We start from the raw sequence: 23544 nt of genomic DNA, 5'->3' as shown, positions 1-23544 counted from the left end.
CGGTTAAGCATCCGACTTCAGCTCAGGTCACGATCTCACGGTCCCTGAGTTCGAGCCCCGCGTCGGGCTCTGTGCTGACCGCTCAGAGCCTGGAGCCTGCTTCCGATTCTGTGTCTCCCTCTCTCTCTGCCCCTCCCCCGTTCATGCTCTGTCTCTGTCTCAAAAATAAATAAACATTAAAAAAAAAAAATTTAAAGGGGTGAATAACATACCCATTCCGATAGGTCACTGAGCTAGCAAAATCAAAAACAAAACAGTAAATGGATATTTTAGTGTATGAAATTCTTGCAAAAGCTTTCAAGCAATTTGAGGAGTCAACAGATGTTTACTGTAGGAAAAAGAAAAAAAAAAAACCAGTGAGAATAAAGGGAGTGGATTTCCCGCCTAGTGAGTATGTGGTTATTTGAGCTAGAAGTTAAGCAGTGGCATCAGATGTAGAAGTTTGTGTTCACTTCTTCCCCCTGGTACAGTGCTGATGTCTTCAAGAAACTAGCAAGCAGCATGCTACAGCCAAACTTTGTGGGCAGCACTTTTTCATAATTACATTTATATAAGAAAATCCAGGGGCACCTGGGCGGCTCAGTCAGTTAAGCATACGACTTCAGCTCAGGTGATGATCTCATGGTCTGTGGGTTCAAGCCCTGTGTTGGGCTCTGTGCCGACAGCTCAGAGCTTGGAGCCTGCTTCAGAGTCTGTGTTTCCGTCTCTCTCTGTGCCCCTCCCCTGCTCATGCTCCGTCTCCATCTCTCACAAATGAATGTTAAAAGAAAAAAAAGAAAAAATCCACCCAAACAAAAGGGTCAGTACCCACAACAGACAAATTTCAAACTTCTTTTTCTTTGAAATACTGCAAACAAGCATTTGGACTTTCTTTTAAAACCAAAGAGGTACTTTCTTGCCATCAACTAAGGTCTTGTAGATGGCATATTTTAACTGGATACCATGTTATCAAAAGGCCAGTTCAAAAATGAATTATGAGTTGTCTGCATACATTTTCATAACCATCAGCTTATCAGAGAAGCATTAAAATCCATTATATTAGCATAAAATCATAGCATAACATGTGAGAGAATTGTAAGAAGAGGAGAAAAGGAGCAAGAATGGTGATATACGTTTCATGACAATTTGGTCTGTGAAAAAACATATTCAAAACCTTAGTTTGAAGGCCTCTCATTATTATTTAATTTCTGAAAATAGCATCTGGTTCCTTGAAGAAAGACATTGTGTCAAAACTACAGACTACATCCCATATCCGTCTAAAAGAAAATTTATAGGAGATGCAAAAAAAAAAGATTAAAATTATAGAGTCATCACTTTATGCTTTAGGGGTGCTGTCTTAGGCGGAGTTTCGAACATCCTTTGTTCACATGAAGGTAGAAAGAGAATGAGCACATGGATTCAAATCTACCTAAAATTATGGGAGCCGGGTCTCAAAAGCAGTGGCTAACACAAACAGGCTAATATTTCCACAGCTCATCAGTGATGGGCTATATATAGTCACTAGGACACTCCAGATGAAGTGAGTGGCAACGCTTTTCCTTGGTGCAGGGCAACCTCCGTAGGCAGGGGACAGGTCTCTTGCATCCATGTGGTGTCAAGTAGTAAGAGCTGGTGAAACCAAAGCCCAAAGGAGGTAGGAGATTTACCATAGTCAGACTTCCAGTTGGTTAGCAGAGCCAGGATGATGCCTAAACTTCCTGCCTCCCAGGTTCCTCCCCTAAACAGGCTGCCTCTAGGGAGCAAATCTGAATGAACTCTAATGCTGGACAGATTTGAAAGAGTAGTTTTTTTTTTTTTTCAATATATGAAGTTTATTGTCAAATTGGTTTCCATACAACACCCAGTGCTCATCCCAACAGGTGCCCTCAATACCCATCACCCACCCTCCCCTCCCTCCCACCCCCCATCAACCCTCAGTTTGTTCTCAGTGTTTAAGAGTTGAAAGAGTAGTTTTGACATATAACCTCCCCCGGGCTTTTGCATGTAAGCGTTATTCTGCCCAGTAGAGGTAGTTATGTTTTTAAATACAAAAATATTATTTTTGTAGAAGGTATGGACAACCAGCTGTAAGGGAAAATAGAAAGGGAAGCATCCAAAATCAGAATGTTATTTTTTCTTCACTTCCAAAGAAAAAGCAGGGGCAAGCCAAGTAAAAATGTAATACTGTGGCATCCTGTTCTCACTAATGAGGCAGTAGACAGGGGTAACATTTCCAAGACGAAACAGGCACTGGCACTGGGGTGGGGGTGGGGCCAGAGTCCCGAGGGTGGGCATCGAGGAGGTCCCTGGGGACCCTGAAGTAGTGGCTTTTACCAAATCGTGCAAAGGCAGGTCATACTTGAATACCTCATGGGGCTGTTTTGGTGTATCCTCGCTACCCTGACTTTATGGTATATGAGGGCAGATCCTACGACTTACTGGATAATACACGCAGAAGTGACTGTAGTTTTTGTCCAAAGGAAAGCTTACGCATTATTGCAAAGGTGCAATTAATGCCTCCTGTTAGATTTGATTCGTGAAATGATTTCTCTCTTTTAAAAAATGTAGTCTTTAAAGAAAGGTCAATGGGGATGAGGTTTATTTAGAACTGGGTACATAGTTCCTCCGTCTTGTTCCCTCTCCATACATATACCAAAATACATTCTCATTCTGGCTCTTTTCTGACAAGTATGAAAGGAAGGCAACAATCTCAGACTGAGAGGCTAAATCTCGATGACAGGGTATCCCTTCCCTTCTATAACACAGAAATGGTGTGAACTCATGGTCCCAGGAATAAAGGGGTAAGGATCCTATTAGCCTTCTTCATTCTGGATGAGTTCAAGATTTCTAAATCTGGGCAAAGCTCGAGTTCAAACTTTACTCAAGGGGCTCCTAAGTCCTCTCATCAGCATCTTTTTTGATTTATTTGCTCATCACCTAACAATCCCCGGGTATCTTTCGCAGATTCTTAGAAAATGATGTTGTCACTTCTCTGTGACTTTATAAAATGGATGCATGTTCTGAACTTGCCCACAAGGTAAGTATCTCATGACATGTACTTTAATGACCTTTACATGAAGATAGCATAATGTAAGATTAAATCTCACTGCTGGTTATAAGGGCATATGGTACCAGGAGACAATCCCTAGATTCTGAGACAGCCGAGACTCATCCTCCTCGGACCCAACAACTGTGTCACACACCACACATGTACATTTCTCTAGCAGCTGTGTTGAGGGTAGTAGTCCCACTCTAAAGGCAGGGGCAAATGAAAGAAGCCTAAGGCTCCTTTCAGAGTTAGTGGGACTATCACATAAGTAATATGGGAAATTAAAGGACTACCTCTCAGTGACGCTGTGAGAAAAGCTCTTGCAGAAGCAATATTTTTCCAGGTCACATTTCCCAATCAAGGTTGAAAGAATGATTGTGTAAGGGTGCCTGGGTGGCTCAGTCTCTTAAGCAGCTGACTTCAGCTCAGGTCATGATCTCACGGTTTGTGAGTTTGAGCCCCACATGGGGATCTGTGCTGACAGCTCAGAACCTGGAGCCTGCTTCAGATTCTGTGTCTCCTCTCTCTGCCCCTTGCCTGCTCACATTCTGTCTCTCACTCAAAAATAAATAAACATTAAAAATTTCTTGGGAGCGCCTGGGTGGCTCAGTCGGTTAAGCGGCCGACTTCGGCTCAGGTCATGATCTCGCGGTCCGTGAGTTCGAGCCACGCGTCGGGCTCTGTGCTGACCGCTCAGAGCCTGGAGCCTGTTTCAGATTCTGTGTCTCCCTCTCTCTCTGACCCTCCCCCGTTCATGCTCTGTCTCTCTCTGCCTCAAAAATAAATAAACGTTAAAAAAAATTAAAAAAAAAATAAAAATAAAATTTTTTTTAAAAGGCTGATTGTATGTTAGCCTCCTAGACATTTTAGCAACTAAAGTCAAGCATGATCTTATGTGCTCATGATATTATGTGTGCGGTCTTATATAAAGTGTAACATTAATATGGCAATCGTAACATTAATGCATTTTACATGTCTTTTTTTTTTTTTTAAGTAGTAGAAGTCTAACAATGATTAAGTTTTAGAGAAAACTAGAGCCCTCATCAGAAGGAGGGCAGCTGGTAATTATATTAATCAAGGCCTTTCATTTTTAGAAGCATTATGCCCATTCGTGTCAAAACCCACTTGGAACTTCTATGCACCCGGTTATGTAGCACAGCCCTCTCCTTCCTGTGAGGCATCCAAATATGAAAGGAGGGAGTGGAACAGAGATGAAGAAAAACCAATATACACTTTCAGCCCTTGTAGAGATTTCTCTCATTTACTTTTCACCCAACACTATGAGGTAGGTTGCATTCTGAAGATTCAGAAAGTAAGGTGATTTGCCCTGGAGCTCACCTGGACTGAAAACACATCTACCTGATTCTAAAGACTGACTTGTTCTCACTGAAAATTTCTGAGGGATGGTGGGATTGAGGGCTCAGAGGGAGATGGTAACATCTCTTTTAGTGCCATGTCCTGCTGAAAGTGGCTGGGTATTTCATATACTGTAGGTCCAATCAATCAATCAAAAATGTTAAAGCATTTTAATATTTGTATGCAGGGATTCTATCTCAAACTCCAGTCATTTAATTGGCCACAGGGCCAACATGTGTCTCTTGGTAATTTTCTCCCGAATAAAATCAGATAGGATTTAATCACAGTCAAATTGACCCATAGATGAATTTAGCTAGGGTGGACTCTGGGGGCACCAAACATTCTCTGCTTCCAAATCCTCATCATTTATTCTCCTTTTCAACATAAAGCTGGGTCCCATATGCTACTTGCTATAGCTACAGACACTTCAATAACAAACTCTATTGTTAAACAAAGCTGGACACCTTTGTTTTCTTTATTAGCAAGGGGAATGGCTGCAGAATTATAAATCCTTGCAAAAAGACTTCTGTACGCTCATCATGTGAATAAACAAACAACCAAAGTCATTTTTAAACATGTTCAGTTGCTGCACACCAGTGAACAGACACACCACACAAGGACCAATTTATGGCTAGAAGGAAAAATTACACTCTTCAAAGCATCCCATTTGGTGGCAGTCATGATCATTAGTGAAAGTAATATCTATTTAAAAGCAGTAAATGCCTATTTCCAAACAGAATGGACTGGCATACAAAGGAAGCGTCATCCCACTCAAGCATCCCCAGGCTTCCCAGAGAATCATTATGGTCTGTCATGTTAACTCACTGCCTTTTTTTTTTCCCTCTCCTCTTTCTCTTTCTTTTCCCCCTGCTGAATATCATCATCTAAAATCAAATTAAGTACTAATAGTAAATGTGCACAGAAATCACTTCAGGAAAGCAAAACAATCAGACTCAAGAGGTTATATAAAAATACTCTTTCTCATGGTAAAGATCAAGAGCCCAGATGGAATTGTGACAACATTCCAAGAGGGTTACAGTAGCTGAGCTGAAGCTGTTATCCAGGTGACTAATTAAAAGAACCACCAACAAATAATGTCTTAATAATTTCAAGAGTACCATCTCCCATCTATCTGTACTCCAGCTCCCCTTTCAAGTCCCTTCCTTCCAGCTCTAAAATTGCTAGTCAAGGATGATGGTGAGGATAATAATAAATGTGTCAAGATGAGAAAAAACTATTATATTCTCTGTTTGGTCAAATAGCACAAAAAGGTGACATGACACACAGGAAATTTCAGAGTCTGACCCAATATGGGGATCAATGAATCTTTAGTAATAAATACTGTGTATCATTTATTTTGGACTCAAGTTTTCAAAGAGAATGAATCACCCAGTAAGATTTAATGTACTGGTTTTTGAATATGGTCAATTAAAGATGGCCTCTGAAATATATAATTATATTGAGTAAACTTCTCCTACAACATGGCTGGTCTTTAAGGTAGGTCTTATTTGTATGCTCCAAAAGTAGTCACTGTTACCAAGAGTCTTCACATTCTCTTCGGAAAATGAATTGCTATGTATGCTTCTTTAAGACAGACCAAGTTAAGAATGTAACTGCATGGCAATAAAGAGGAAGGATTACAACCAGAACTTCTGAATGTACTTTGTCATGCTAAATGAAAGAGTCCTTTCAAATACACGTTTTGACCAAATCAGGATAAAAGAATGCCCAAGAGATATAATTCTCCAGTTAACATAGCATCTAGCTTCCCAGTTTCTATCCTTGGGCCGTAAGTAGGCAGAGTCTAGCTGATCTTGGTTGAAACTCAAAATGGTACTATTCCAAATCAGCCAGCTCCTCCTCACCAAAGAGGTCTATAAATGATGAGTTGTTAGTTTTGGAAAAAGAATGAGGAATTAAAAATTGATTTGTTCCACTGAGCTGAAGGGCATATGTCTATGGAGGAAAGCATGGGTACTAAGGTCAATGAGAGGGGGAAGTGAACACAGACTTCAGTGAACATCCAAAGAACAAAAACTCACCTGTGTTAATGCTCTACAGTACAAAACAAAGCTATTCTCGGGTGGCTGACAAAAGCATCTTATTTTAAACCACAAGAGTGAAGAATCACAAACACTGGTGTTAAGGACCCTAAGAAACAAATTAAACATTCTAATTTTATAGGTGACAACACTATGGCTCCAAGAGATGACAAGACTTGTGTAAGATCACTTTAAATGCTGGAAGATGACCCACATGTAAATACTGATTCCGTTGAGTCTATGATCATCATCTCTTTTACCATAAATGACACATTCCTTATTATGTATGAGTTCATTTGAGTCAAGTGAGAATAAACTGTGCTAGGTACTACAAATTGTTCCTATATACATGCAGTTTACTCCCCAGTACAGGATGCAGAAAATTGGACTTGCAGTTACAGTACAGAATAAGAACTACTTACTCCCTGTTGCTCAAGCAAGGGCACCCATCCCAGACTTCTGGGGTCAATAAAGGCTTCTCAATAGATCTAATATTCAAACTGGTTCCTTGAAGGCAAAGTAGAGATTTTACAGGGGCAGAGAAACAGGAGGAGGAAGCTGTTCTAACAGGAGGGGGTAGCAGACACACAGGATCAGAGGCAAAAGAGTGCTGCTATGTTAGAGGAAGTGAAAGGAATTCAATATGGCTGGAACACTGAGTGCCTGGGGGGAAGTGGTGAGGGACAGGGCAGGAAAGGTGAGCAGGGTGAACAAATCCAGAAAGCCTTTTTGTCTAGTTAAGGAATTTAGACTTTTTCTCAAGATAATGGGAAGACAAAGAGTTTTAAAACAGGGAAGTAAAATGATTAGATCTGCATTTTGGAAAGAACATTAGGATAGCTCAATGAAATAAAATGGCAGCACGGGGGTGCATGTGTGGTTAAGTATAAAAGAAATCAAAGCAGTTAGTAAGCTGTTGGTGTAATCTGGAAGACAGGATAGTCATCTAGTGCAATATCTGAGGGGGATGGAAAGAGATATTTGTATTTGAGATATTCAGGCCACAGAATTAAAATACCCGATGATAAATAGATACAAATGGATGTGGGTCATTTGGGAAAGAATCAAAATTATTCTGAAGTCTGTGGTCAAAGACCTTCTGACACGGGAGCTATGGAGTACAGTCCCTCAGTTTTATAGTCAGGGACCATTCTTATAACAATAGAAAGTCAAGACAGCTCTATATTTTCTCATCATGAATGAAACTGTGGAGTCCCGGAAGGCAAAGACTGAATTCTACAGGATACTTCATTGGGGCAGTCATAAACCTCTGATGAGACTTTCCCAAGAAAAAAGAACTGCCCAACAAGCACCCTCCATCTCAACGCCCTTCTCACATCTTCTGGTGGATCATGGGTTAGGAAAGAGGAGTAGGTTCAATGTCCTATGGCCTGCATATGCAGCGTAAATGGTGATATCTTCCATTTTCTGGTGGACGTTGGTTAATCCAAAGGAAGCAGGATTAGGGGTGGTCAATAAAAGAAATCAAACACAGCAAGATTTATGTGGATCAGCTCAAGGTCCTAAGGTTTTCCAGTTCAAAACTGGAGGAATGAAATGAAGTATGTACTTTTGGGCTACGGTGTGTCCCAATCCCCATTTAGGATGTAAATCAGGTACTCACCCCTTCGCCGCCATTTTCACCTGTATTGGCAAGCATTTCCTGCAGAGCTCTCACAGAGAGGGACTGTTCCAGCACAAAATTGCAGACGCAGAGATCTGGAGGAACATACTGTGGGAATAAAACCAGAATGAGGATACCTACTCATATCAGTAGGGGACCAATCACACAATAACATCTCAAGGGCAAAAAGCCTATGAATCAAAGTGACAGGTGGGTGGGTGGGTGGGTGCGTGGGTGGGTGGGTGGATGGATGAATAGGAATATAAAAGGTAGCCTTCTCTTATTCAAGTTAAGATGGGTTTCAAGCTGAATTCTAAAGGATGAGGAGAAGAAAATGTCTAAGTCTCAAGGAAACAGTGACCAAGATGCCAGGATCAACTTCAGTGAGGCTGGTAGTACACATAGAAGAACACACATACAGCCTTGCTGAAGAAGGCAAAGTAAAGATATACTGATCTACACTGATGCCTGAGTAGGACCAAAGGAAGAGGGCCACTGAGATATCATTCACAATAATTTGTAAGAGGACAGTGGACACACCACAGTGTGGCTCTAGATAGTAGTGACACGATAGGTAATCTATTTACTTGTTAAGAAAACCTGGATACTGGGGGCCTGGGTGCCTCAGCTGGTTGAGTGTCTGACTCTTGGTTTCATCTTGGGTCATGGTCCCACAGTTTGTGGGTTTTAGCCCTGCATCAGGCTCTGCGCTGGCAGTGCAGAGCCTGCATGGGGTTCTCTCTCTCTCCACCCCTCCCCTGCTCTCTCTCTCTCAACATAAATAAAAGAAAAAGAAAAAAGAAAACCTGGATGCTGCACTATAAAAAGGGGCATTAGAGGGGATTAAGAGCTATATAAATATAATTCTGAATAAGCAATGTCCAGAACTAAAAGAACTGATGGCCCCTACAACAATCATTCTAATTTATTATGTGCTCCAGTGATATTAATATTTGTACTTGTTCTGGAACATTTCTCAACAATAGTTAAAGACAGCCTTTACTGCATACTGACTAGTAATAGCTAATGCTCACTGACTATTTTCTCTGTGCCAGGCCCTGTTTTAGGTGCTTTGAATATATTAGCCCATTTAATCCTTACAACCACCCTGTATGATAGGAATTATTCACATTCCAGTTTACAGCCAAGGAAACTAAGGAACAGAGAAGTTAGGTCACATGCCTAAGGTCATGGCTTCTATTTGGCAAAGTTGGATTCAAATCCAGGCAGTCTGTCCCCAAAGTCTATACACTTAACCCTACACGATTCTTGCCACTGATGGAAATATTAAAGACATTTTTCACCACTAGAATGTTTTCAATCAGCAAATATTTAAGTATTACATTTATATAAAACACAGCACAGGGTATTGAAAAGGATACAAAGACACCCAAAATCATTGCCCTGTAGGAGTTTACAATCCAGTTTCATGATATACCATCTTCCTTAGGAAAATAGCTTATAATCACTTTCCATGCCAAGCCTTTGTTTCCTACGGGATACTGGAGAACACTGACACTAGGAGAGGAGAACAGGAATGAGGAATGAGGGCCAGAAGTCACCAACAGCTTATGTCTAACACTCAGACAGGTAGAGCTGTTTCCATGGAGCTCCAATTTAAAAGATCAAGCCAGCCTGCTACTAAAACACAGATAACCTCTCTGACTTCAACATTTTCTTTTTTAAAATAATGAAATGGTAATCTCTAAGTTTCCTTTAATTGGAGACATTTTGTATACTCTTCAGCCCTCTTCCCAAACTCAATGTCCTCAAATAAAATGATGTTCTACTTGGGCCTATTATCTCCCTTCATTAAAGTTTCCAGACCCCCAGGCCAAGAATGTGTAACCCTATCCCATTTTGAGGACTTTTCCACTAAGTACGTTTCTCCTCAGGGTCCCCATATTCTGAAATCTTAAAAACCTAGTCTTCCTAGAATTATGGTATTACACAAAATTGCCCAATTCTTTTTATGAAAATTTTGATAGGAGAAACTACCAGGACACTACAGCTTTTTTTTTTTTTTTTTTTTGATATATATATTCCTTGCTTTGTTTTCAAAGTCTGTTCTTGCTGCAGGTAATTAACTCATCAGTATGGGACTTGAGCAAGCAAGCAACTGTTAATGCAGGGCAGAGTGTCATGTCCACAAAGGGTTTCTGGAGCACAGAGAGCATCATTTTGAGCAGCATACAATATGATAAAGCATTTCCCTAAAGGCTTTACACCATAAACATAGATCGCTCAGCTCAGTTTCCCCAAATATGGTGCCATCGCAGAGAATTTTACAGAGATTTTTTTTTTTCCCCACCACTTTGTCTACCCGGATCTCAGGTCACCAGAATAGGAAGCAAAAGGACCAGAGTTTGAGTGTTTCTTCCTCTTCACTAAAGCATGTGGTTTGGAGATTTTCTATTTAGGAAGGTCTGCAGTTACGGTTGGTACTTTAAAGGGCACTTTTCGGCTAATTCAACATTCACGCTCACTTTTACAACCACCCTATCTAGCCCACTCTCCTTTGACAAAAACTTTCACAGTCCTCAGAGCTAGAGATCCCGCCCTGACAGGAGGCCAGGGGATTCGAAGTCCCCCTTCTTTCTCTCCTTAGTCTGGTCCACAGGAGCACTCCCCCAGCACTGCCATCATCTACTCTGATGGAGGACCACCAATAATACGGAGACTAGACATGCCCCAATTATGATTTTCTTTTCCTTCCAGATACTAAAAGCCCTAAGGTGGTCATGACTTAACTGCTGGTACAGATGGGCACACTGAAATGCGAGAGAGAGAGAGGGCACAGGGAGAAAGCACCTCAAATGAGAGCACTGTACCTGCACTGGCTTACACAGTTTCCTTACAGTTCAGTGTCTCTACCACTCAAGTGTGGCCCCTTCCTGGAGCCTACGCTTGGGGTTAAGTTCACACTGGTCTAAGAGCACACAGAGCAACACGTGGGCAGTGGCAAGGGAGAAGACAGGGCAACAGGAGTATCCGGAGGAAAACAAAATGCAAGTAGTAACTTGTAACATAAACGGAGTCCAGAGCACAGAACCATCTGACCTGCTACCTCAGCTGCCATCCTTAATTAAACTCCACACAGGCCTCAGGTCCCACCTCCACGTTCTTTAAGAATGAGCAAAGGCCACTCGTCCATCAAAGCTAATTTGTTTGCAGCGAGCGAGTCCCCTAGGAGGTCAGCTCATTGTCTCTGTGCTCTGGAGCCTGTGCCTCAGTCACTCTGCCTGGCAGGCATGCGGCATGTGTTTACAGATTCTCAGCACGGAGAGAAGGGCTCTGTTGACATCTGTTCTGAAATAGCTCTTCATCTCTCTTCCCAGCCCTGTCCTTTGCCTGGAGACGCACTCCATTCTCAAATGTCCTACAGAAAACCTTGAGATTCCAGGGCGCGAAGAAAGCCAGGAACTAGGTATTAATTTAGCTCTGCTATGGAAAGTCAAAGAAGGGAAGGCCTACGGACTTCCCATTTTCCATAAATCTATGTAACATCTTCCTCACTTCACTCAACATGTTTTTTTCTGGGGCTCACTAAAACCAAGATGGTGGCAATCTGATAAGCTCATTGTTAAATTCACATAGCATTTTTCTACCTAGCACCTCACAACATGCACTCAGCAAGGTGCTAGCTTGTTCTAGCCAAGCTCTGGGGGATATGAAGAAGGGAGTCAGTTACAAGGAGGGCTGTCACCCCTCTACTACACTGTTAACCACACTCTGTTCCAGTTACAGGATTCTTTACGCAGTACAGTCTATTTCACTAGATTGTGGGAATCTTGAAAAATCTGTGTCTTTTTCTATTTTTGGTATCTCCAGTACAAAAAGAGCAAGTACTCAACTTCAGTCTTCTTGAATTGAGTGTGTCCTAGAAGACTACCTGAGAGTATGTGGCTCATGGTGGCTGTGGGTTCATACAAACTGTACTGAGCACTCACCTGCCTGGATGGACCCTTTCGCCAACTGTTTCATTATCTTGGCTCTTGTTCAACTTCTCTGTTTATCCAGTTCTCACACGGTCATGCCTTAATGATACCCCCTAGAAGTGTTATCAATAGCTCTGAATTAAAATATAAGTCCTATTAGTTAATAGTGAATACTCTAGCCTAGGAATGCCTGAGGTCCTGTAACTGTTCAACTGCTTATTGGTTTAATGAGGATAAGCAGGTACCTTAGTTTCTCTGTGCCTCAGTTTCCTTATCTGTAAAATAGACATATTATAGTAACCACTGCTCAGAATGACACTTTTTGTTTAAAGAACTTAAAATAGGGTCTGCTACATAGAAATAATAAATGTCAGGGGTGCCTGGGTGGCTCAGTCAGTGAAGTGTCCAACTCCTGATCTCAGCTCAGGTCATGATCTCACAGTTTGTGGGTTCAAGCCCTGTGTCAGGCTCTGCACTGACACCATGAAGCCTGTCTGGGATTCTCTTCCCCTCTCTTGGCCCAGCCCCTTCTGTCTTTCTTGCACTTGCTCAAAATAAACTTAAATAACGTCAGATATTCTCCATCACAGAGCAGTGAAATCAAAACATCAATAACTCACTTAAATGTTCATTTATAGATCTAGTGTAGTTGAAGTTCTTATTTTGTTTAAGGATAAGGCAAATTCCCCACCCTTCAAGGTTGTGTGGTCAAGGGGGGTATCAGGGAAGCCAATGGACAATTTCCAAAGTAGGTTTCGATAGGCCCAGGGTGAGTAAGAAAACAAGTGAAGAAGCATACAGAATTTAACGTGACTGGGGTGGAAAGATGAGAAGGAGTTGGGGAAGGGGGAGGAGGGGAAGGAGAGGGAAGGAAACAAAGGGAGGTGAGAAGTAAGGCTGAGGAAGAAGTAAGCATTAGACCAAGAGGATCCTGAGTTCTCTTGTCAAGGAGTTTGGACTTTATCTTCAGAGCAATAGAACACCATTAAAGGAAGTTATGCTGAAGGTCATCTAACCAAACTTTCAGCTTTGAAAGACCATTGTGGGTCTAGTCTGAAGAAGGCTAGACCAAGGCAGAGAAACTAATTACGAGGTTGTTGCCATAAACTGGTTATGAGGTGAGGATAGCACAAAGTTACAGTAATCACACTGGAGATGGAAATAAGAGAATGAATTTGAAAAATCTTGAGAAGGTAGGAGAGATAAGACCTGATGATCAATTGGATATAGGAGATGAAAAAGGCGAAGACGACAGGTGTTTCTAGGATGAGAAAGAGTGTAAAAAGGGTAGGAATCAGCAAGAATAAGCCACACCAAGTATCCTAAGAACCACAGAGACCGTAGTTACACTTGGCAAATTGTCCACTGGACTCTCCCTTTTGGGCCAACAGAATGATGACGGGAGAGTGGCTGTGTATGGGTATGCCCACAGATGTCAGCAGAGTAAGGCTCATCTGGAAAAAGAGTGGGAATATGCGAAAATAACATATATTCTCCATAGGAGAATTCCTTGAGACCCAGCCACCAGTCAGCTCAATTAACCTCACTTTCCTTTCCCATGTCCATTTAAGCCGTCAGCCGGTATTAGGAGAGCATAACAACATTCAGTACTGCACTAGCTGCTGTGGGGAACAAAAGACAAAAGGCAGAGTTTCTGTCCTTTAAGGAGTTTTTAACCTATTTGAAGAGACATCTACTGTACACGAAACTTTATAAAACAATGAGAAAGAGAATATTCAATGCTCAACTGAGGGGTATGAGTGATACTTCCTGCAACACACACAGCCTTCTTAGCAATGTTGTGATTAGGAAAGCCCAGCCCAGACTGGAGGTTGGCCTCAAGAAAGTTTTTGTGCACAAGAAGTTCCTGGCACATAAAAAGAAACACAAATTTTTGTTTAACAATGCACAAGATGCGAGAGTTATTTTTTCCATTTTCTTGTGTGTATTCCTCTCTTCTGTTTATAGAACATTATGTTTTTTTAAATTTTTAAAAATCTTTTTATTTTTTTTTGAGAGAGAGAGAGAAAGACAGAGTGCGAGCAGGGTAAGAACAGAGAGAGAGGGAGACACAGAAACTGAAGCAGGCTCTAGGCTCTGAGCTGTCAGCACAAAGCCCAACAAGGGGCTCGAACTGTGATATCATGACCTGAGCTGAAGTCGGATGCTTAACTGACTGAGCCACCCAGGCGCCCTCCTCCCTTCTGTTTACAATTCCATTAATGAAAGCAGCATTTTTAAGTTAGGAGCTTCATAGAACCTCTGTCTTTACTTTGCTTTTTTCACCCACCTCCTTAAAGGAAAAGGTCAAGCACTTGCAAGTATCATGAGTCAGTACAGGGAGGGCACAGAGAAAAGAGAAAGAATAACTTCTGTTTACTAGTTTTTCTACATATACCTCCCACTCCAGTCCCAGGACTGAGAAGTTAGATGCATGAGCTTGAAGCTGTATTATACTTATGTGCTGATGAGTTTATACGGACTCAGCCCCACTGCAATGGATAGGCCATTACTAATTCCAGTTATCTGGGGGAGAAGTAGTGGCTGTAAAAACAGAGAGCAAAACTAAGTAGTCAGAGCTGAAGTAGCTGAGCGAAGTGCATCTCACATTCTTTGATCCACATTATGAAGAAATCAGCATAGCCAGTGGGAAGTTCTTGGGCAGATGGTACAGAAGCATCCAATCAACGATAGGTCTGAAGGTAGGAAGTAAGGGACCCAGGCAGTTCATTCTTTCCTCTGGGATTCCATGTAAATGGGGACCAAAGAGTGAGTATATTAATTGTCTAAGAATCTGAAACTTTAAGCTAGAATGTTGGAATGTATTTGACCTTCCATTTTAATTTTTCTTCTGTTATTCCTTAGTGTTTAACAATTTTTTTGAAGCTCTGGCCTGTTTTGGCTTGATTACATAAATTGAGCAAAGAATTTTGGTCTACAAGTGAGCCAAAATATTAAAGCAAGGTGCCTCAGTATGGTCAATGGGACAGTAATAGGGGCAATAAAACAGGAGAACCACAAGACTGATACAAAGCTGGGGGCAAAGCAGAGGGTCCTTGATAAGCCAGCTCTCACCAATAGGACATTTCTATTCAGAAGACTTGAAACTTCTGAATTTTATTAATGAGGATGGTATCTCAATTATTACCTTCATGCTCTACTCATGCTGCTTGAGGTAGCCTAGTCCAAGAATAAATACGGCTTGTGGTTATTCTCATGACTGTAGATTTAAAAGTGTGAATACAAAGGAAGTCTATTTCTTTAGGTGCACTATGTCTGCTAGAAATAGGCAGAGGTAGAGCCAGTCCCCAGTGGCCTGGTTTCTATCGTGTTTGTTCCATTTCACCACACCACCTCAAAAAAAGACTAATAACCATCACCCTATGATGGCTTGATATAGTCCTAATTCAAAGACCATCAATGAGAAGGCATCCCTAGCCTCCTGGCATAGAAAATTGATCTCTCCTCTAGAAGGTGTTCCAGTTGGGTTCAGAGTGGCATTGGATAAGACCAATTCTCCATGGGATAGCATCAAGATAGTCAGAGATGGCATGCGTAGCTTGAATTTCAGGAGTTGTAAGCACTACACAGACATGATCTCATCCACCTACAGCAGACATGAGCTCATTTGTGGACTTCCTCTCTACTATTGATAACACATAATTATTTGTATTGTGTTTATGCTTCGAAGACAGAACTAGCCACCAACCACATCTTGTCCCAACCAGGTTTAAGTATTTACGCAGGTAAGTGCTTTTTAAACCTATCTTTGCCACCTCTGCTAAGTTTTTGATAGATTATAATGAAAGAAGTTATACAGTGAATGTTTAAATCTGAAGATGTTGCCTAGTATCTGGATTTCTATGAAAATGGAAGATGGTTTTTACAATTATTTTAGAGGCAACTCAACTGCAATACAAAGGAATTAGGTAAAACTTACACGGGTAAGTGGAGAAACAAAAATAGAACCCGTATATATATTTTAACTATATCTACTTACTCATCTATATAATTTTACCAGATTTTGTGAATTCTTTATATATATATATATATATATATATATATATATATATATATATGGATATATATATATGGATATATATGGAGATATATATATATATATATATATATATATATATATATATATTCTCTCACTTAACTCTCACCTCAACCCTTAGGGAAAAGATTATAGCCAATTTACAGATAAGAAAACAGACTCAGAAAGACTAAAACACTTCCTCACAATCACACCCTGGAAATGGCTTTTCAATCACGAATTTCAAACTCAACTCTTTCTGACCGATCCTTTGTCCCTTCCCCTGTAAAGAGAAGATGCCATCCCTATGCCAAGCTTGCAGAATTTTCCTATGCTGCCTCCTCTCAACTCTTATACTTTAATAAGAAGTTAAGGGCTTCATATTAGATTCTTGACTCTCTCAGAAAGAATTCTCTATTTTAGAACGGCCACTGGGAATACAAAGGCTATGACTGCAGTTAGGGAGACAATCAGGGCTCAAGAGCTTTGTAAAACTGAGATTTCTGGCAGGAAAGAGCATACATAGTTCCACAATCTAAGACTGACCATGTAAGTGCTGTCTTCCAAAAGGCAATTCAATTCTGGCCATGAGGGGGCCGGTTTCCACCAAGGATATGTATGTGAAGATTTTAAAAACATGTACATATGCAGATTGTAGATATTTTGAGGGAACAGACTTTGCCTGTCTGTGTTAAGAACTGTTCTCATGAAACAAGGTTAAAAATGTGTACAAACTTAATTTTTTCTTTTCTTTTGTTTTAATGTTTATTTATTTTTTATTTTTTTCAATATATGAAGTTTATTGTCAAATTGGTTTCCACACAACACCCAGTGCTCATCCCAAAAGGTGCCCTCCTCAATACCCATCACCCTTCCCCCACTCCCTCCCACCCCCCATCAACCCTCAGTTTGTTCTCAGTTTTTAAGAGTCTCTTATGCTTTGGCTCTCTTCCACTCTAACCTCTTTTTTTTTCCCCTTCCCCTCCCCCACCCCCATGGGTTTCTGTTAAGTTTCTCAGGATCCACATAAGAGTGAAACCATATGGTATCTGTCTTTCTCTGTATGGCTTATTTCACTTAGCATCACACTCTCCAGTTCCATCCATGTTGCTACAAAAGGCCATATTTCATTCTTTCTCATTGCCACGTAGTTCTCCATTGTGTATATAAACCACAATTTTTTTATCCATTCATAAGTTGATGGACATTTAGGCTCTTTCCATAATTTGGCTATTGTTGAGAGTGCTGTTATAAACATTGGGATGCAAGTGCCCCTATGCATCAGTACTCCTGTATCCCTTGGGTAAATTCCTAGCAGTGCTATTGCTAGGTCATAGGGTAGGTCTATGTTGGTGGAAATGCAAATTGGTGCAGCCACTCTGGAAAACAGTGTGGAGGTTCCTCAAAAAAAAATTAATGTTTATTTTTGAGAAAGAGAGGGAGAGAGACAAAGTGTGAGTTGGGGAGGGGCAGAGAGAGAGGGAAACACAGAATCTGAAGCAGGCTCCAGGCTCTAAGCTGTCAGCACAGAGCCCGATGTGGGGCTTGAACTCACAAACCATGAGATCATGACCTGAGCTAAAGTCGGAAGCTTAACTGACTGAGCTACCTAGGCACCCCAAAACTTAATTTCTTCTATTTTAATACTTTGCTATGATAAAAGAATAGAAGGTCTTTCTGAATATAGACACAAACTATTTAAATCAGATAAGTTCCAAATTTTGCTTATATTTTTGCCAACAAAAGCCATTACATGTAAGTGGTAAGGTACACACATTGTTTTAAAAGTTTTAAGTAATCTCTACACCCACCATGGGGCTCGAAATCACAACCCCGAGATCAAGAATCACACCCTCTTGTGACTGAGCTAGCCAGGTGTCCCTGAAAAAATTGAATAATACAACTGGAAATAATTCTTTTTAGGAAGAGGAGGAAGAGATCATTATCTTTGAAAAGAAGTCAAGAAGCTCCCTTCTGACTGATGCCTGAGGAGTCAACTATAAGAATGTGACACTCTCAGAATCCACCTGTTTATAGATGCATCTTTTTTTTAATGTTTATTTATTTTGAGAGAGGTTCGGGAGGAGCAGAGAGAGGGAAACAGAAAATCCCAAGCAGGCTCTGCACTGTCAGAGCAGAGCTCCACATGGGGCTCCAACTCCCCAAGTTTAAGATCATGACCTGAGCCAAAATCAAGAGTTGGACACTAAATCGACTGAGCCACCCAGGTGCCCCTAGGTGCATCTTCATTGCAGAGATGAGGGAGTTGCCCTGGAAGAACTGAAAGCCATGGAAAATCACTGCTGCAACAGAAGGAGACTTACTAAGCAGAAACACCCACAGCCATGGGCGAGCAATGGCAGCGTCTGATGCTGTGCTGGCCTAAGGTTTACTCCAAGACAAGAGCATGAAAAGGCATGGAGTAAGTTGATAATGTGCAAGGAAAAGGGAGAAGTTTATCAAGTTATAAAAAGGTGTTGATACTTAAAAAAAAAAACAAAAACAAAAACCTTCTACTGGCGATCTAAATATTTACTTAATAAGACCACTTGTTGAGGTGCCTGGGTGGCTCGGTCGGTCAAGCGCTCGACTTCGGCTCAGGTCATGGTCTCACAGTTCGTGGGTTCGAGCCCCATGTCGGGCTCTGTGCTGACAGCTCAGAGCCTGGAGCCTGCTTCAGATTGTGTCTCCCTCTCTCTCCGCCCCTTCTTCACTCACACTCTGTCTCTCTCTGTCTCTCTCTCTCTCAAAAATAAACATTAAAAAAAAAAGAACACGTATTGAAATGACTTCTATGCCAAGGAGATGCCACTGCCACCTAGAAGCAGGACATCTAAATTGCAGGACAAATATCCTTTGACAAAAATCTCGCTGAGAATGTTAATCCCAACTGTGGAAGAACTAAAAACACCCACAACCACTGTTTCTATGCCCCATCTGTGAAGCATCCAGATATTGGCTGTTTAACTGACACTGACCGGCAGACACAACACAGTCTAGCCTCTCTTAGGGAGAATGTTTAGTGAAAGCAACAGCTGCAACATCAACTATCCTTTTGATAATACTCAGAGATTTCTCTTAAGAGCTAACACAAATAAGCCTGTTCTGGAAGAATTTATGCAGAAATATGGTGGGCCCAAGAATCTCCTGGTTAAGAGTGCTAACATTTCAGATTCCTGGGACCCTTCTCCAGATGGGTACTTTAAAAGAATATTCCAGGTGACTTTGAGGCAGGAGGTCTCTGACCCCAGTTTGAGAGACACTTGAGAGCAACAGGGCCAAAGAAGTAAATTCGGGTCCCTAGAAAGTAGCTGATTCTCATTCTAAATGCTTCCATAAAGAATTTAGTTCATCAAAATATCAAATTTTCTTTCAAATGCATAACCCGGTAATTTGAAATCCACATGACTGCTGTTTTTATAATCTTGCCTGATATGGCCCCAACCAAAAGTAACATCTAGGTGTCCAGGACACCTATCTTCTGCCAAGAATCAGTTGTTTCTGGCACAGTTAGGAAGAATGTTACCAAGGGCTTGGCAAAAATTAGTGCTGTGAAGCTGGTGTTCTTTAAAATAAGGAAGAAGGGGCAGCCAAAGAACCAGAGACAAAACGCTGGGCAGCTGGCTTACAAAAACTGCCTGCTGGGAAAGAGCATAGCTGACAGGCTGGATGGCTGGTTTGGTTCTTGACTGAGCCAAGTTTTTCCCCCGGGCCGGCATGGTCAGCATGTTAGGAAAGGTGCCAAAAGCTGGAGACTTGGAATACTTGCATCTGGGGGGAACAAACAAGCTGTGGAGAGGAACCGCAAAACATACCTACTGTTTATGGACAGAGATAACCAAAAAAACAACTCTTTATACGGTCCTTAAAAAAGACGGCCATAAATAAAACTCTTCCTTAATGAGTGGGACAGGTAATACAACAAGTTCTGTGGATAAATAAAGAGACTCTAAAATCTCTAGTTTTCAACGGGAGCCTACCAAGAGAAACACACTGTTATTCTCAAGAGCTTGTGTATCAGAAAGATAGTAGAGATCAGGAAAGAGGACAGGTAGCCTGTCAGCAAGGAGATGAACTCTGTGCACGTCCCATGTTCCATGAAGAAGTTAGGGGCACACACATCAGCTAGAAGAGGAGCACAGGGTACAGGATGATGGAGTTAGAATGAGATATGATGGGCAGAAACACCAAAGGATAAGGTAAAAAGCCGAAGGGGCAGGCTGGTAGGAAAGCCTAGTCTCAAGCTTGATTTACTTTAGTGTTGGTGGAAGGAACATGGACCAGCACCATATCAACCATGCATTCCTCTGTATTTCACTTGCTCCTTCCTCCCTTTTGCACGATGACATGGTTGCTAAAGAGTTTAGAAATCATGATGAGGCTGCTCTTTATTACCAAAGCAGCGGTATTCAACAGCTGCAGAACAGAATTTTTGTCTCTTGGCCTTTTCATTGCATAAGAGGAAGGGGACAGTTGAAAAAAGCATTATGAGGAACCCACGGGAGTAGAGAAAATGCCAAGCTGGACCTGAAGGCTGAGAGAGAGAACAGAGACACTGGGTGCTCAAAGTCCTGTTCCCTAAGGTGCATCAGCTCCATGAGGCTCATAGACTCAGGATCTCAAGTGGGCACAGAGCTCATGGATGAGGGGCAAGGACAACAGCTTGGCTTTCAAATGGCTTGCCTTTTTTTTCCTAATGCCGCCTTCCCACTCTCAAATTGAATCCAAATTCCAATGTGGAAATGCAGCTTTTAGTTTTACCCACTACATGAAGTTTTTGCTTTGGTAGAAATAAGCGTATCACTATAAACTAAGTTCTGAATTAAAAAAAAAATTTGGCAGCGGTATATGGACAGATGTTCATAACATTTGTAGTTATAAAAAGCGTTTGTGATGATAAGTAACAGTCGTAAATATTCTTTGCCAATATGGAAAAAGTACTTTTATCCCCTTATAGAGACCAAGACCCCAACCATTCTAACTGCCTCATAGCATCTGAGCTAAAGTACCACTACTAAATGCTCACATTGACAAAGATTAGCACTACATGCAAGGATTAGTACCACATACCCTCACTTGCAAGGGGACATGTAGTACTCAGATATTTTATTTATTTATTAAAAACTCTTTTTAATGTTTATTTATTTTTGAGACAGACAGCATGAGCAGGGCAGGGGCAGAGAAAGTGAAAGACACAGAATCCAAAGCAGGCTCTAGGCTCCAAGCTGTCAGTACAGAGCCGGATGTGGGGCTCAAACTCACAAACCATGAGATCATGAACTGAGCTGAAGTCAGATGCTTAACCGACTGAGCCACCCAGGTGCCCCATCACAGGTATTTTAAAACATGTACATACAGCAGGGAGTCAGCACTGTTAGTGGCTGCGTAAGTTAAAAACATTCACAGGGCACTGAGTGGCTCAGTCAGTTGAGCATCCAGCTCTCATTCTCGGCTCAAGTCATGATCTTATGGTTCATGAGATCGAGCCTCCCTTCAGGCTCTGTGCTGACACAGAGCCTGCTTGGAATTCTCTCTCTCTCTGTCCCTCCCCTGCTCTCTATCAAAATAAATAAACAAAAAACACATTCACTTAATAATAAGCACTGCTTTAAAAAAAAACAACAAAAAAATAAAAATTTTGGAACTGTACCAAAATAAAAAGCTCTTGCACAGCAAAGGAAACAAACAATAAAATTAAAAGGCCACCTACTGATTGGGAGAAGATATTTTCAAACAGTATATCCAAATAAGGGGCTAATACACGAAATATATAAGAAGAGTATACAACACTAAAAAATATAAGCTGATTAAAAAATGGGCAGAAAACGTGAATAGAAAATTTTCCAAAGACGACATACAAATGGCAAGATACATGAAAAGATGCTCAACATTACTAATCATCAGGGAAATACAAACCAAAACTACAATGAGCGATCACCTTACACCTCTCAGAATAGCTAGAATCAAAAAGATAAAAAGGAAATGTTGGCAAGGATTTGGAGAACAAGGAACCCTTGTGCACTCTTGGTTGCAATGTAAACTGGTGCAGCTACTGTGGAAAATCGTATGAGGGCTCCTCAAAAAAATTTAAAACAGAACTAGTATATGATCCAGCAATTCCACTACCGGGTATTTACCCAAAGAAAACAAACAAACAAACAAACAAACAAAAACTAATCCAAAATGATACGTGTACCCCTATGGTTATTGTAGAATTATTTACAACAGTCAAGATATAGAAGCAGCCTAAGTGTCCAATGACAGATGATGGATAAAGAATATGTGACACAGACACACACACACACACACACACACACACACACACACGACTATTACTCAGCCATAAAAAGGAATGAGATCATGCCATTTGCGACAATATGGATGGACCTAGAGGGTATCATGGTATTATGTCTTATTGTGAAATAAGACAAAGAAAGACAAAAACCATATGATTTCACTTATGTGTCAAATCTAAAAACAAACAAGACAGACTGTAAATACAGAGAATGGATAGTTGCCAAAGGGGTGGGGGGGGCAGTGTTGAGAGATGGACAAAATGGCAGATGCAGCCTTCCAGTTATGGAATAAGTCACAGGGATAAAAAAAAATAAAACTAAGCACTACTTCACTAGAGAGGTAGTAGAGAGGCCTATTACCTCCTTGGGTTAGGTCTTCTTTAATAATGTCCTTCCTACCAGGAAGCATGAGTTGGGCAATCACAAAATGCTACTGATCTGTGAAGATCTATTGGATCTCATTCTCTCCAAAGGTTCCCTCACTTAAGTCACTAATCCCTTTCACTCAGGGCATGAACCAGTTCTGATCAACACAAAGAAACCATTAAGAGACTTGGTCTCTTTCTGCCTGAGCCCAACCCATCACTCAGCACCTAGTAAAGCTGGCCAGGAAATACCATGTCCACAACTGCCTCTGCTCAACCATTCAAGGTCACGTGACTGTGCCATCACTTGAGTTCCCTTCCTCTCAGCTCTGCCCAGTAACTAACCCAGGTTACTAAGATTCATCATCAATGATGAGGATGGGGAATAGGTGTTCCAGGGAAGATTATGGCCTTTCCTTTCCCCTTCCCTACTGGATAATCAGGAGTTACCTCCATTACATAATGGTTGAGTTAACTTGGCTCCACTAGAGACAATGAACACATTGATACAAACTGACGGAGCAATGACACACCTCAGAAAGCAAAGTCTTGGCTCACGGTGACCTAAGCAAGGCTTGTCAAGACCCTATAAAGACAAATGCTTCAAATTATCCAGTTGCTCTCCAGGGGCATTTGTCCTTATGTTCTCAATGAGTAAGATGGAGATGAAAGTCATGTTTGGCGTCCTATTAAACTTGTACACTTTGGGAAAGAAGTAAGTTCATTCATTACTATAGCAATTGGGAACTTTCCATAGCAGGCTGTAGGGAAGTTTGAATGTGATGCCAATAAAACCAAGGGCATGGATTTGCTTCATTTTGTGATGACATCTACACACTAAGCTGGCTAGCTACTTTAC

The 23544-nt window shown here is 41.2% G+C and overlaps 1 protein-coding gene across 1 annotated transcript in view; it reads right to left on the bottom strand.

Moving 5' to 3' along the window:
• The window catches only part of RYR3 (ryanodine receptor 3), a 525783-nt gene that overhangs the window by 318415 nt on the left and 183824 nt on the right, over nt 1–23544 (bottom strand). The window contains exon 3 of the mRNA XM_053224214.1: nt 8051–8158. Coding sequence (XP_053080189.1) covers nt 8051–8158 — 108 coding nt within the window. The remainder of the gene's footprint in view (nt 1–8050; nt 8159–23544) is intronic.

This window comes from Acinonyx jubatus, chromosome B3, assembly GCF_027475565.1.
Source record: "Acinonyx jubatus isolate Ajub_Pintada_27869175 chromosome B3, VMU_Ajub_asm_v1.0, whole genome shotgun sequence".
NCBI classification, from domain to species: domain Eukaryota; kingdom Metazoa; phylum Chordata; class Mammalia; order Carnivora; family Felidae; genus Acinonyx; species Acinonyx jubatus.
Note: the sequence above shows the minus strand (reverse complement) of the source record. Positions and strands in the feature narration are given on the sequence as shown.